This window comes from Vigna unguiculata, chromosome 9 (genome assembly GCF_004118075.2).
Source record: "Vigna unguiculata cultivar IT97K-499-35 chromosome 9, ASM411807v1, whole genome shotgun sequence".
Taxonomy (NCBI): domain Eukaryota; kingdom Viridiplantae; phylum Streptophyta; class Magnoliopsida; order Fabales; family Fabaceae; genus Vigna; species Vigna unguiculata.
The window spans coordinates 41084542-41099309 of NC_040287.1; the positions used below are offsets into that span (position 1 = coordinate 41084542).

The window sequence follows — 14768 nt, forward strand, 5'->3', positions numbered from 1 at the left end:
GATTAAATAAAAAAATTTCATTAAAAAAATGCAAAACAAAGAACTTATAATAATAAAAAAGTACTCACAGGTACAAGCAATGTTATAGGTCTGGGAAGTATTCAAAGCGAATTGCACTCTTAAATGTAAAACAACAAAAAAAAGAGTTATTCCTCAAATATTATTTAATAAATTAAATTTACATACGAATTTCACGCGTGGGAATTGGTTCAACTAACCTATTCTAGTCATTATGTACATAATAGCAACTTCAAAGTAATGTGAACTTCCCATTGCTTTTACCAAACCAGCTTGATATGTTTTTCAATATCACTGAGAACTCCTAGTTCTTCTAATTCCCTGCTATATGATAGTTGTCATTGTAACTTTCGACCAAATCTTAGCTGTGACAGGCTTCAAATGTGCCTGATGATTCTCATAACGGTGGTGAGGGGTATGTTGCTGGAATTGGCCATGTAATTGAGGGCACTAGATTGAGGACTGTTTATTTCTGTCATGGAGCAGGGAGAGTTACGAGAAGAATGATTAGATTCCTCGCTGTCATATTTTTTCGAAGTGTCACTGTCAAATACAAAAACAACAAAGGGAATTATGTCAATGAGGTATCCGGGAGCATATTACCAAATTTAACATTTATCATATTGTCAAATACCAAGAGCAAATAATGTCGAAAACATACCCTATTAAATTTTGAATTTTATGCAAAAACCGTGCGCCAATGGAGGCTGGCACTACACGGTTATTACTTCTTGAACTGTGAGCGGGGCTATGTCTACTTGAATCATCCTACAGAGAAAAAAACAGTAGGCAAGTAATAAGCAAATAATGTCTTACGTAGAATTCTTCACACTGATAGCACACTGTCAACTTCTTTTACCAAAATATCATACCGTTTTATAGCATGTTTTTACGTTTTTACTGTGCTAGTTCAGATTTCGATTTTCAGGAACCGAATTCTGAAGATAATTTTACATTAACATGCCTTTTTAACAAAAATCCAAAAACATGTTCAGAATTCGGCTTCCAGAAACAAAATTTTGAACTAGCATAATAAAAGTGTGCTATTTATGGGTGTGAAAAATTCGTCTTACATCGGAATAGTTATTATATGATACGAGACTATAATGATTCCAGTCTGGGTCAATCTCTTTATAACAGATTTGTTTTATTAACTTTCTTTTCGATAATTGAAAAAATCTAACTGCATCTTATGCAAAGATTGGGTAGAACCACTGTGATTCTAGATCATACTAAAATCTATTCTACCACATAGGCAGCTCAACCCCTATAAACTCAAACAAGTGGTTGGTTTATAATTCATAATGATCGATCTCCTTGGACTTTGACATTGGTAGATTATTAAGGAGTTTGGATATAATTAGCACTTACTCCAGATCCAGGGTCTCCTCTGGGACAGTTTTGCCCTTGTGAATGAAGTAGAGCATCTTGATCGTGCAAATTTTGTACAAAAGCATGAGTAAGAAGCAGTGCTGCCGATGGTCGATCTGCCGGATTCCTTCTGAAGCACTGCTGAAGGAAATCCTGTCCATCTGATGACAAATTTTCAGGTATTTTTGGGGATTTGTGCAGTACCTTGAACATGGCTTGCGGCTGGTGGACAGAAAATAACCAGGTCACTATAATCCTCATGGTAACCAAGCACAAGTATGCTAATGCCATGAATAGGAATATCAGGGATGCCAGGATATTCAAATGCTTTGCTTAGCCATAAATTAAAACTTAAAACAACACAAACAGTACATGGTTCAATTTAAAGGGGTACTTAGGAATCAGGTTTTCCTTGTCTAGGAAAGCTATAGGTGATTTTGGCATGCCTAAAATATCTCTCGAAGAGTTAGACAATGTTTCATATGCCTAAAACTTTCACATACGCGTATCACGAATTTTCCCTCCTCCATGGAAATATTTTAATGACAAACGTGATTAAAATAGTTGGTGTGAACGTTAGTTTCCAGAGAATGTATTTTGAAAACATCATTTAAACTTGGGATTTTAAGATTCCAAAAATCTAAAAAGAACTCTCCTGCAAAAAGGACAAAATAATCCAAGCAGACTGTAGTGCATAGCATTAGTATTTCTTTTGAATAAGGGGTATAGAGGGATTATTGATCTTCGAAAATTAAACCAACAAATTAACATGTGCAATCCTCTAAAATCGGTTCATGTAAGGTGCTAACCCCTTCATATTCCCTCCAAGGAGGTTTTCCTGTCAGCATTTCGATGATAGTGCACCCTAAGCTCCATATATCAATGGCCATGGCAACGTCAGGACTGGATTCTTTCTTTATGGCAGCCTTCATGAGCTTTATCAACAAATTACAAAAAAAAAAAGTGGCATGTTATTACTCATTACCCATCTAAATCTCCATAGATAATATAAGTAATAAATTACCTCAGGAGCCATCCAGTAGGGACTACCCTTCAATGAAAGTTCATACGATTTCTCTGTCAGCTGAAAGGAACAGATTGTTCAAATTACTAGATCAGCAGAAAAGGAAACTAATAAAACAAAATAAGTATTACTGCCATCAAAGATAACTGATAAACTCATTGTGTCACGTTAACACTTGTAAATGAGAAAATAATCACATGATACACACGAATAGTCTATACCTAAATAAAAGTAACAGAAGATCAAAATTTCAAAACTCACAATTTTTGAAACCCCAAAATCCGCAAGTTTAACCATGCCCGTTGCATCAACCAACAAGTTTGCACCTTTGATATCCCTACAGAATCATAAACAGCAGTAGCAATCAGGAATTTTAGCTAAATAAACAGAAACCGAGGGTGGGCCTAGCTGGAAGACGAGCTTATCTAAACTTATGAAAGACCCTCATAAGTTTTTTTTATCTTACTTTAATTAGTTTCTTGGTGTTAATTTATTAATTTTTTTGCTTATTCCAGTAAGTTTCATCACTATATGTATGACCTCATGTGACAAAATTTTATTAAATAAGTACTTAATTAAGTTGATCATCAGTATACACACCAAATTTTTTTTTTTAAAAAAAAAGAAACTTTTACCATATCAAGAACAAATTCCATATGAACTTTTTTATTGTTTGAGATACGATTTTAGCTGGAATCAACTAGTTCATCAGATGTTGTTGGTATATATAGAACATAGAGATACAATATTTAGAGAAATAAAACGAGGTAAAATAGTTCTTGTCACCAAGTTGTTACCTGTGAATGGTCTTGGTACTATGCAAGTATGCCAATCCAGAGAGAATATGCCTCGTGAAGTTGCGAACTACAGATTCTGTCATAGCTCCACAATGGTCATGCATAAACTTATCAAGTGATCCAGGATGAACATACTCCATATATATGTACAGTCGATCGCCATCCTGAAAACCAAGATATTTCACAAATTTCATTTTATAGGCAGCAACAAAGTTAAAAAGTTAAAACAAGAGCCAATATGAACTCACTACTTCACTTCCATAGTACTGCACAATGTTGGGATGGTGTAATTGACGGAGAATTCTAATTTCCTGAAACATGAGACCATTCAGAACAACAGTCTAAACACCAGCCTATTGGAAAATGTATAATTAAAAACCACGTTGGGGGAGAACCTGTTCAAGTTGCTTTATGCAGTCAGCAGATTTAGGATCATCGGGGAACATTTCCACCTCCTTCATTGCACACGAGGCTCCAGTCTCTCTGTGATGCAACAGGAATGCACGTGAGTATCTACCGAAAGGTAAAGTGTAAACCAGATAACAGCAAGGTTTTAAAATACAGGCCACAGTCATACAAAAGTCGAGGCTTTTGGGGTTTCTGTGACCGCAGTTGCAGTTGCAGCCGCTTTCATTGCATTTATCAGCAATTTTCCATAACAGATGAAACCATGACTGTAACGTGACGACAATTTAAAACCTCCCATGAAGGCAACAAAGTAAAGATGAAGGACATACAAGTTGGTTGCGTGATAAACAGATCCATATGATCCCCGCCCTATAAGTTTTCCTTTCTGCCATTGACCTTTCATTGAAGGCGAATTATCTACGGTGAGGTGCACGATACTTGGTTGATGCTGGGGAGATGACTGTGCTGGCGGTGGTGACGCTCTAGGAGGAAGAGGCAGTGGATGTGCATCAACATGATTATTGTCAGGCAACACTCTTGAGCTATGTTTATGAAGCTGACTCTGACATCCCTCTGGATTGAGGAGGCTCCCTGGGCTGCGCAGAGGAGTCCGGTCTGGACTCTGAGCAGTTTTAGCCGGTGACACTCTCAAAATGTCATTAAAATCTTGATGAAAAATGATGGAAGGATCATAGAAATCTACATTGCTGGATCTACGGGGACTAGTAACAGGGCTGGAGAATATACTGTTGGGGGCACTCTTGGCCGAAAAATGCAATCTCAAGTCGGAAACATTTTCAGAGTCATTATCTTGAGAGTGTTCTATGTGATCTTTACATGAACTGGTATTGCCTGCCACAACAACAAAAAACGAGAACTGTAAAAAGTAAAACATCTCCTACATTTAACATGAACATATGTTGCTCCTCGATCATACATGAGAAGGGTGCTGGCTTCATATTTTTTAACACATTCTCTATAATTAATATTTAAAATTTATTAAAACTCTATGAGACACAGAGTTGAATAATTATTTATAAACTTTAGTCGATAATAGAAATATATATATAAAGTGTATTAATAGATGAAATTATTATATAGTTCAAGATCAAATAGTTGGAATTCCAACTATATATAGTAAGTCAATAACTTTCATCAGAGAGTGAATTCGTAGCAATTATTCTCGTCTTATCCATGAAGAATGGAGGATTCACCTGCCAACACTCTTGCAGGTGGAATGTTCACTCTTAAATCGTGTTTGGCATTTGAAGCCGCCGGATCAAAAGAAGGTCTACCCAAATTGCTGGTAGACCTTATACTTCTCACAGCATCATGATCCACCGACCTTCTGAAACGAAAAAAATCAATCGCAAACGATTCAGAATCCAACACAACACGTTTGACCCAGTGGTGGGAACAGCAGCGACGGTTTACCTGCGAAAGGCGAAGCCAGGATGTTCGAAAGGGGGCGATCCGAGTTGATGATGATCGTATCGACGAGTCAACGGGGAGTCGGGACGCGGAAGCGGTTGCGGAACCGCAGAGGAAGACCAATGGTCAGAAGCGGAACCGGACTTAAACGAGGGAAGAGGAGAAGCGGGTAGAGAAGTGGTGGAATGCAGAGCAGCGTCTTTGTCAGTGAGGTATCGGAGTCTCCCCTGTCGAGTGAGCCTACGTTGTTTAATCGTAGGTTGGGGAGAAGAAGGCTTGTTACAGTTGGCGTTGCTCATTGTTTGAGAAGAAGAAGAAGGAGAAGAAGAAGGTCGTCATGTGAGAGTGGTGCTTTTGCGTTTAGCGTTTTGCTAAGTTGGTGTGCAAAAAAGCGAAGCGAGAAGAAGCGCCCGTGGAAGGAAACACCTACGCTGCTTCTTTGCTTGCCCTATTTTCCAATTCAAATTGCCTCTTCAGTTGAATGGCGAATATTTTGGTCAACACTTCTGACTTTGGATTAAATTAATGGTTTTCTCTGTTAAACAAAATAAAAGGAAATTGAAGAGAGCAACGCGAGTGAGTCGTGTCTTGCCTCTTGACTTGGGCGTTCACGTCTAAACTAAACTCAAACACCGCACCTTTCAAAACTTATCTCCATTTGGACCCTTAGAAACCGCAAAGCAAACTCACTTGGTTCACGTTTTCTAATTTCAGATACAAATATCAACCTATAAATGTTTTTTCTTTCATAACATATGTAATCACGTTCATTTTTGTTTCTTTTATTTAGCCCTTTTAGTGTTGTAGTAGTTTATACTTCTTTTATTTATTTTTATTCACGTTATTTCATTGTATTTATCTTTTGATCCTTTAATGGTGACAAACATGAATTCAAATGAGCATATCTGTTATGAAACGTATTTGACAATACTTTTCAACTTGTTGAAAGTTTTAGTTTGTTAAAATTTAACTTCTATTTTCTCATCTGATTTTTCTTGTTTTTTTTTTTCCTTTTAGTCTTGTAATTTAATTTTATGTTCTTAAACTATTGTCATTATATTCAATCAAGAGTTAGAATTATAAAAAAAAATGTTTTGAATTGCAATTGTTAAATTGCACTTCATTTGAGTAAAAACTTAGTTTTTCATTCGATATCAAAAACACATTGAAGTTTGATATCATTAGATACGGAATACACTACAGATGATACAACTATCATTATAGAGAACTCATACGGACAATAATAGTTCACATATAATTGATAGATATTTTACTTGCACGAAAACTTGCTATCTACATAGGAAAAGTCAATTTGATTAACTATGGTCCCGATTGATTGGTGAGAAAATATTCGGAAGTTGAGTCATCAATTTATTAGATACACAATAATATAATTAAGAAAATAATATTTTTCTTTATGGGTTATTAATTCATTATACAACTTAGAAGAATGTTCTTTGTATCAACATTGTTGGGGATATGAATATAGAAGCTCTTAGTGTTTATGGTAAAAAGAGAAAAGAAGCCACCAAGAGAGAGTAAAAAAAAATCAGTGCATCTTGTGGAAACTTGTGTAAAAATACTAGGATGAGAGGTTTTATACTACATTTAATAAAGTTTTTTTACTTTTGTTGTTGTTTAGTTATATACTCATTAGAGTTTTTTTGTCGTTGTTATCTATCTTATCAATGAAAATAATATTATTAGGGAAATTTTTACTTAAATAGCACTAAAAAAAATGTTAAACAACCAATTAAATTTTACCAATAAAAAAAATTATTGATAAGATATAATTTATTAATAGATTTTACGACAGATTCTAGAATTTTAATTAGAAAACGGATTCACTATTCATCAATAAAATTCATCATTTATATATGTTGGTGACTTAAAAGTTTGATTATCGAAGGAATATTAGTTATACATTCATCGATAAAATTCGTCAATAATATAAAATGTTTGTTATTGACATAAATATCCATCGGTAAGATGAGCGTCACAATTTCCACTTTTGACATTTATCATTTCATGCCAAAATTCATGTGTATATCCGCCAATTATTGATTTATTTTAAATTTCATTGGTAAGTTAGTAGTACACTTTTAAAATTTGTTGGTAAATTTGTCAATAAATTAATTCTCTTAAAATTATTTCATAAATTCATTGACAATGTAATATTTTTAAAATACATCAAAAATGCATTTTTTAAAGTTTTTTTAAATACTTAATTTTTTGAAAAATCTGTCAGCAATTGAATTTTTGAAAGTCTATTGATAAATGCATTAGTAACTAATTTTTTTAAAAAATTTTCAAAATATTCCTAGTAAAATGGATGCCAAAATTCCCATCAAAACCAGACTAAATATTTATTATAAATAACTTAAGATGGGTGAGAATAATAGAAGAAAAAGGGAAGAAGGAGAAGAAGTAAACATTGGCAGTTGTGGCAAGAGACTAAGAGTGGTAACGATGACAACAACACGAAAGAATAAGAGATGGAGAAGGAGTTAGATGCAGCGTTAGCAGTGGAGCAAAAAAAAAAATCAAATTACAATATTTACCAATGATCAATACTTGTTTGTAATTATCGATATATATATATATATATATATATATATATTTATCAACAAATTTTAATCATTGATAATTATTATTGGATTTTTTATATCTATCTATAAATTTTACTAACGTAAATTTAATTAAATGAATTTTTAGTTATTAATAATTTTGATTTATGAACGAAATTTTACGAATAAGAACGGATTTTTCTGGTCATAATTTTTTCTTTTAAAAATCTCAAATAAAATATAGTTAAATTAACTTAAAATTTATCTTTTAAAATATTCAATTAGATTCCTTACCATTAGCGATTCAAGCATAGAATTAGGTACCTATCTATGTAAGATCCTTTACAATTAGTTAGTTTTCGTTGGTGGATTCTTTTAACTTAGTTCACCAAATTAATAAGCATAAATATGTTGTATTATGTATATGTCACTAGTTAGTGTTTAAAATAGTTTATTCATAGATCAAAATAAAATAATAAACAGAAAAAGTTCAAATATTTTGGAAATAATTAAAATGTTTTTTTTAATAATATAGAAACCCATCCATCCACCTCCACGGGTTCAGTTTTTCACATTATTGAATGTTGTGTGGGATGACTTGAATAGTTCAACACCACGGGTTCAGTCTTCTAGGTGCCCAAGACTTGTTCCTCACCACCAACAACATCGGCTCAAACATTCTCTCCAGAACATTCTTGTTTTATTTCATCTTACTTTTCTTACTCGCCTCTTTTCTTTTTACCTATCTAATATGTTTTATTATTGATTATTTTTATGTGAATTTTATTGAAGAAGTATAGGCTTAGATTTAGTAATAAACTTACAAAAAATTATTTAATAGAAAAGGAAAGTGAACAACTAATTTAAAAAATACAATTTATTGAATAACTTCTTTATAATGAATATTAGTTTTGTTTTTCTTAAAAAATAGTTAATAGTTTACACTATCTAAAACTTCGTTCATATTTTATTGCACAATTTCATTCCATATATAATTTTTTCTTTCAGGCATAGAAATAAATATTAAATAAATATAAATGGATAGAATATAAAATTAAATATTTAGTATTTAATAAATTTAAAATAAGTAAATATTTTTTAAATAATTATATCATTTAATTGATATGGTATTTATTACAATTAAAAATTAAAAAAAAAATTTGCAAGTGGAAATACTTCAACAAAAAAGAGCATAAAATTAAATAAAAGCAAATAATAAATTTAAAGTAATTCAACGTATCAAAATTTAATTCATAAATAACATTATTTTTTGACAAAATTACAAACTCTCTTCCATTTAACTATTCCAACCCCAAATGGGGTGGTAGTTTTCTATTTTTCTTCTTTTTTACATTATTTGATGTGATTTAGCGAATACCAGTTGAGAACCACCATATTTTTCCTTTCCAAAAATTCTCACATGAAAAGATCCTAATGAAGCTTCAACATAATATCATTTACATGTTTTTTAAACAAACATCTGACATGTTACCAACAAAATTACTTAAACCGCTCTCACCACTTGACAACAACAATCCTTCACCATCTTCAATCCTCACCGTCTTGAACATTAGACTAGTTGTCAACAATATGTTATTGTTGTTGACAACTCACTGATACTGAAGGTGAAATCCACCACAAACACCACCTTTACCCAGTTAGACCTCACCTCATATGTATCAACGAGGTCATTGCATAAAAAAATAAGCATCAGTACCAATCTTTCTTAAAAGGCTTAAAAGGCACAACTCAAAAAGTTTGATTTTGGTGAGCACACTAGAGTATTTAATTACTCGTTTGTTATTGGAGTGAGTACAAGTATCATGGTATCCTATCGGCAGATACCCATTACCTGCTATTATAAAATTTATTTAAGTGTTTTTCTTTTAAATTCGATGACCAAAATAAAATTATTAGTGAAAATATTAATTATGGAATAATCATTTAAATTTTGACTTCATACATTTTTATTTATTTTTATTTAGATTTATGAAATTGGATTTATTTGTAAAAGATTTTTTTTTTTTAAATTATGTTTTGACGCAATTCATTTAAATTTGATTTTAAAAGACCAACTTTATTTGCATTAATATTTTATTGAGTAATTTAATTTACTTTTTTCTTATAAATTATTTTTTATTTGCACTTATATTTTAAAGATTTTTTTAAAGATTTTTATTAAAAATTAAATAAAATAATATAAAATATTCACAGGTATCCATACGTATCTGCAAGTTTTTTGTTTTAGATATCTAAGAGGTAGTGATGCAGGTTTTTTTAGACCGGGTGGGTAAGCAATACCCATACCCAATTTGATGTCATCCTTAACCTTAACTTTCATGCCATGTGTAAGAATCACGTAATAGAAAAATAACCTTTTTAAGTGAAAACACATATACAAATAAGAGTATAAATTTTAAATACACATACACAAACACATTGTGGTGACAACACTCAAATTAACTCTTTAATGTTATAGTGTTTTTTTATTTCTTTCTTCACATTACTTAATGTTGGATTTTGATGAATACTCACTTAAGAACCAACGACAATATCTAATAAAATGTTTCATGAAAATAATAATGATTCACTTTAAATCAAATTTTACAAGTGTTATTGGTAGGACATACCTCATATACTATTTATCTTTAGGAATGAAAAATAAACTCATCTATAAACTGTTTATTTGAATTAATCTTAATTTTAATAACAATTTTTTGTGTTGACATATACAAGTATATATAAGTAATATTCAAATCTTTAAATTAAGTACGAAAACAAAGGTAGGTATGTGAATATTTTCACTGTTCTGATTTTAATTTTTGTCTTTCTTTTAAATATTCAAAACATCTTTATTTGATCATTTGTTTTTTTTTGTTACACAATTCTTCTTTCAATACTATTGAATTAATAGTTTGATTTATTCCATCAAATTTGCTCTCAAATTTTCAAAGTACTTTCTTCCTGGTGATAACTTCAATTACACTTTTTTTTTGCAGCTTTCTTTTAATCATATATTACATAATGTAAACCTCAATTTTATTGAATTAAATTGTTTCTAAGGCACTTATTTTTCATTTTTTTGTTTTTAATATCATTATTTATGGTTTATTTTAGGTCACGCGAGAATATCTTACTAACCATCTTGAGTATTCAATTCTCTTGATTTATTAGGTAATTTAAAAAATCTGTTTTCTCTTCTCTTTTTAGTTCTTAATTTTGCTTCATTTCGTTGTACAATTTGTTATTCCTTCCTTAAACAATTCAACTCATTTGATGTTTGCTAAAAATTCTTATACACATTCTCTGTTAATATTTGCAAAAATAATTGGCACAATATTCGTCGTAAAGTTCAATTAGACATAATTGTTTTTTTATATCATATTTTTTATAAAATAAATAATTTAATTAGTATTTGAGAAAACACGCGAGCGATTATTAATACATGTATAGATGTGTGCACCACTCAACAAAAAGAAAAATGAAACAAAAATTTCGTAACAAAGATAAAAAAATATTTAAAGAATTTTTACTTTAAAGATAACCGGGAGTAAACATGCACTTATCCAAATTTCACCCCCACCCATCTTACTATCCTCATGTAATTATCTATGTGAGTTTATCCTTGATACCAAAGAAGCTTTTAGTTTATGAGAATGAGTCACTACATCAACATGCCATTGAAGTCATAGATTACCAATACCACACCAAGGCAAACATCTCTTTACAAGCTGTGAAACCACTCCCGTCAAGCAAAAAATATTCTTTAAAGAAAATCCACGAAATGCATTACCAAATTTTAGCAACTTCTCCTATCTCAATCACACCATCAACTTCATTAAAATTTTACTCTCCCACTAAAGCATGAATGTTTGGTTATTCACGTGGTAAAAACTAATAACTGTTGGCAACAACAAATATAAAAGGTGATCCATTTGTACCTTTTTTGCTTTCTTTCATTCAAAGTCACACCTCAAACATTAAGAACTTTTGGATCATCCTATCATAAGTAAATAAACAGAACAGAACAAGGTAGTGAGTTTTTGTACTAATTTTGTCTGGTCGCTCATATCATCCAGCGCGAGGATCGAGCACCTGGCCCATAAAGAGTACTGTTCCAGTTAAATCTTCTCTGATGAGGAACAAGAAAGGGTGGTCTGCTACAAAGTCTATTTTAGATGAAGACAGAGCACTCCTCAACATTATAGTTGCAGCAGTAGCCGCTGCAGCTTCGGTACCTTCTTCGTTTACTTCAATAAAAGACTTGTGAAAGATATCAGAAACACACAGGTTTTGACCCACAGGAGACTCCACCATTTCTGTCAAACCTCCAACAGTGAAAGGTAAAACCACTCCAAGTTCCTTCAGCACATCAGAGGCTTCAAACCCAAAAGAAATTTTGAATCTAGGGATCCTGAAATCCCCTACTTCCAATCGGTGATTAGGAAGCTTGCGTTCCAAGAACCCAGATTCAGAAGCCAACTTCTCAGCTAAAGCTGGCAGCCCATCTTTAGCATCTGGAAGGAAAAAGTACATGGTGAATTGGCGTTTATCTTCGCCTTGCTTGTAGGGAAGACCAAGGACTTTAAAACCATCAAAAGGCCTTATGAACTGCTTCTTCTTGCTAGTCATGAAGGGAACCTTGACTGAATTGCCATCAAGAAGGTGGAAATCGTGGTCTTTTGTAATTGAAGCATCGAACTTCTCATTCCACGCTCCTTTGAAGTACAGTGCATTTGCAAAGATGAGTCTGGTTGTACTGTCAACAGATCCAGCAGGAAGAAGTTCTTTTACAAGGCCATTTGTCTCCTTTTCGGCCCAAGAATTAACTTCATTGGCCACTTCAACCGCCTTAGAAATTAAAAATGATCAAAATAAAAATCAATTGTATGAAAGGATTGCTCTTCTTATCTCATGCATTTCAATAGAAGGGTTTAAGTTTTGCAAATCTTCTTTTTTTCCCACATATTTATGCTACCAAATCAATTATAATTTATTCTACAGATCAAATATGACTGTACCACACAGCAATGAGGAGAGCTACAAAATCAGACCATCAAGTCGAGAAGGCAACAATTCCAAGGGAAGTTGACAGTCGTGGTGCTTTACAGTCAATTTGATGAAGGATCGAGATTTTGTGTTCTATCTAGTACTACATTACGGGAGCATAAGACCAGAGGTTCATTAAGTTATTGCAGCAGTGGTTTGGCAAATTTTTACACAATTTGCTTGGTCACAAACTCGAGAAGACATAGCAAGTTCAGTCCAGTGATTAAATCAAGATGCTTGGATCAATTTTAAATTGGTAATGACTACAAAAACGGCAATTGGATGTTTTCCATATTTTAAGGGCAGTGGCAAGGTTGCATTAACAGAATAAGAAGCATTTCATACTTACAAATAGCTTAAGCTTTCAAAAGGATGAATAAGCATCCACACTGTCACACACAATGTTAATGAAATTTGTACTAAATATTTTGCTTTGAAGGTGGCATTGATCATAGTCTAATGTCAATGTTGAGATGAAGATTTGTTTTACAGGAAAATAAGACAATAAACAAATAAAATAAGTATCTCCCCCAACATAAAATTAGGTATATGCATAAACTAATTTCTGCTTTTGGAGTACTTTAGATCATTTATCTTATCCAAATATCGGAGCTAATTTTAGCTGGCGCTTATTTCTCTTTCCTTATTTTCTTCAGATAAACTTCTGCATTAGATCTCAGAGGAACTTCTTCCATTTTTTAATCTCAAATGCTTATAGATTAGTTTATCCAAACGTTTTATGGAAAACTTTATTCTGCTAAAATAAAATCACTTGATAATAGAAGGCTATAGAATTTCCACGTCATCAACCTACTATATTGAAAACCATTGGATGAAAGGCACACTAATGATCTCACTTTTGTCACATTCTTCATTCTCTGAAGGAAGAGCCTACTCTCTACACTGGAACAAAAGTGTTTTCAAAAACCTTTTACAAATTATTGAATGCCTAGAATATAGGGTTAGCTTCTAAAGCAAAACATCCAATGCTAACACGACAAGGGGATGGAGGATTGGATGCAGTGAAAAAGAGGGAAAGTTACCTTGGTCTGGAAATCAACCGAAGCCAAAGTTGCCTTGTAATCAGTGTTGACAAGGTGTTTGAAGGAAGGGAGAAGAGGAAGAGTTTGCTGAACCCAGACGCCGTCGGCGAAGGAGAGTCGAGGCCCGCCGGCGGGATAGGCATCGGAGAGTACGACGGTGACGAGCTGAGAGGCGAAGGAGTTGAGATGGTCGGTGGACTTGGATCGGAGGAAGGAGAGAAGCTGATCGAGTGTGGGACCCTTGGAGCCAGCAGCGACGATGCTGAGAACAACGTGCAACGATAGCGGCGAATACACGAAGTTCTTGTCCCGAGCTTCCTTCGACAACAACAGCTTGGTCATGCTCAGGGCAACATCGGTTTGGTTGCTGATCGATTCACGCAGGTCCATTGTTATTTCGATTCTCGAATTAACTGATGCTCGCAGTGACGCTAATTTTAGAATCCCGATTTTTGGATATTTCAACACTTTGAACATCAAATTAACGAACCTCATTTGGTTTATATATTTTCTGACCTCACTCCAGGAACCGTGTCGAGCTCCCGCTTTGACATTTCTGTTCTCTCTCCACGTGGCTTCGCGTATGCTTAGGGACTAAGTTTGGAATAGAATAGAATAGTGTTATTTTTATAAATTAAATTAGAATTTTGTTTTGATAGTCTATATAATTAAAGTTAAAGGTGTTCAAATGCAATACTGAAGTGAAACTAAAATATTAAATATTTTTAGAAAACATAATCTACAGTTATTTTTAAAATAGAGATATTTGTTCTCCTATTTTAAAAATCTAGAAGTTTGATCCAATCCTTGATTTTAAATATGTTTTTTTCTAATTTTATTTTTGTTCGACTGAATAGTAAATATAACTTATTTGTTGAAATATCATAAAATGATTCAATTAATTAAAATATAAGAAACAAAAAGATTAAATATTTTATTTTAAAATTGGAAGACCAAAATTATATATTAAACAAAATAAAAGAACAAATTATATTTTTTGGATTGAGTGTTGTAAAAAATATTTCCGAATTCATCATGCAGAGAAGATGATAACAATTAT

The 14768-nt window shown here is 32.6% G+C and overlaps 2 protein-coding genes across 3 annotated transcripts; both read right to left on the reverse strand.

Annotated features, from left to right (window-relative positions):
* Positions 1-98: 98 nt before the first annotated feature.
* Positions 99-5541, reverse strand: LOC114163968 (mitogen-activated protein kinase kinase kinase 5-like). 2 transcript variants are annotated; one of them, XM_028048388.1, is made up of 12 exons: positions 5053-5541; positions 4833-4963; positions 3948-4470; positions 3606-3693; positions 3459-3521; positions 3211-3374; positions 2675-2750; positions 2414-2473; positions 2199-2324; positions 1390-1611; positions 680-786; positions 99-561 (listed from the first exon to the last, which is right to left on the reverse strand). In XM_028048388.1, exons 1-12 carry the CDS (start codon positions 5346-5348, stop codon positions 396-398), a joined length of 2022 nt encoding a protein of 673 aa, XP_027904189.1. In that variant the 5' UTR covers positions 5349-5541; the 3' UTR covers positions 99-395. The 2 variants fall into 2 exon arrangements, with proteins under 2 accessions (XP_027904189.1, XP_027904188.1); XM_028048387.1 differs by having other exon boundaries at positions 4833-4966; positions 5053-5539.
* A 5860-nt stretch (positions 5542-11401) lies between these two features.
* On the reverse strand, positions 11402-14238 carry LOC114163259 (serpin-ZX). Its single transcript, XM_028047453.1, has 2 exons — positions 13709-14238; positions 11402-12467 (listed from the first exon to the last, which is right to left on the reverse strand). The coding sequence occupies exons 1-2, from the start codon at positions 14201-14203 to the stop codon at positions 11688-11690; spliced, it is 1275 nt and encodes a 424-aa protein (XP_027903254.1). The 5' UTR covers positions 14204-14238; the 3' UTR covers positions 11402-11687.
* Between the last annotated feature and the right edge of the window lie 530 nt (positions 14239-14768).

Bases quoted from the DNA above. Each gene is read 5' to 3' on its own strand.
- LOC114163968 (XM_028048387.1), bottom strand. From the start codon at position 5,348: ATGAGCAACGCCAACTGTAACAAGCCTTCTTCTCCCCAACCTACGATT. The intron at 4,471-4,832 runs GTGAATCCTCCA...TTGTTGTGGCAG, and splicing joins ACCTGCAAGAGTGTTGGCAG to GCAATACCAGTTCATGTAAA. The intron at 562-679 runs GTATGTTTTCGA...TGTATTTGACAG, and splicing joins AAAATTCAAAATTTAATAGG to TGACACTTCGAAAAAATATG.
- LOC114163259 (XM_028047453.1), bottom strand. From the start codon at position 14,203: ATGAGGTTCGTTAATTTGATGTTCAAAGTGTTGAAATATCCAAAAATC. The intron at 12,468-13,708 runs GTAACTTTCCCT...TTAATTTCTAAG, and splicing joins CGGTTGATTTCCAGACCAAG to GCGGTTGAAGTGGCCAATGA.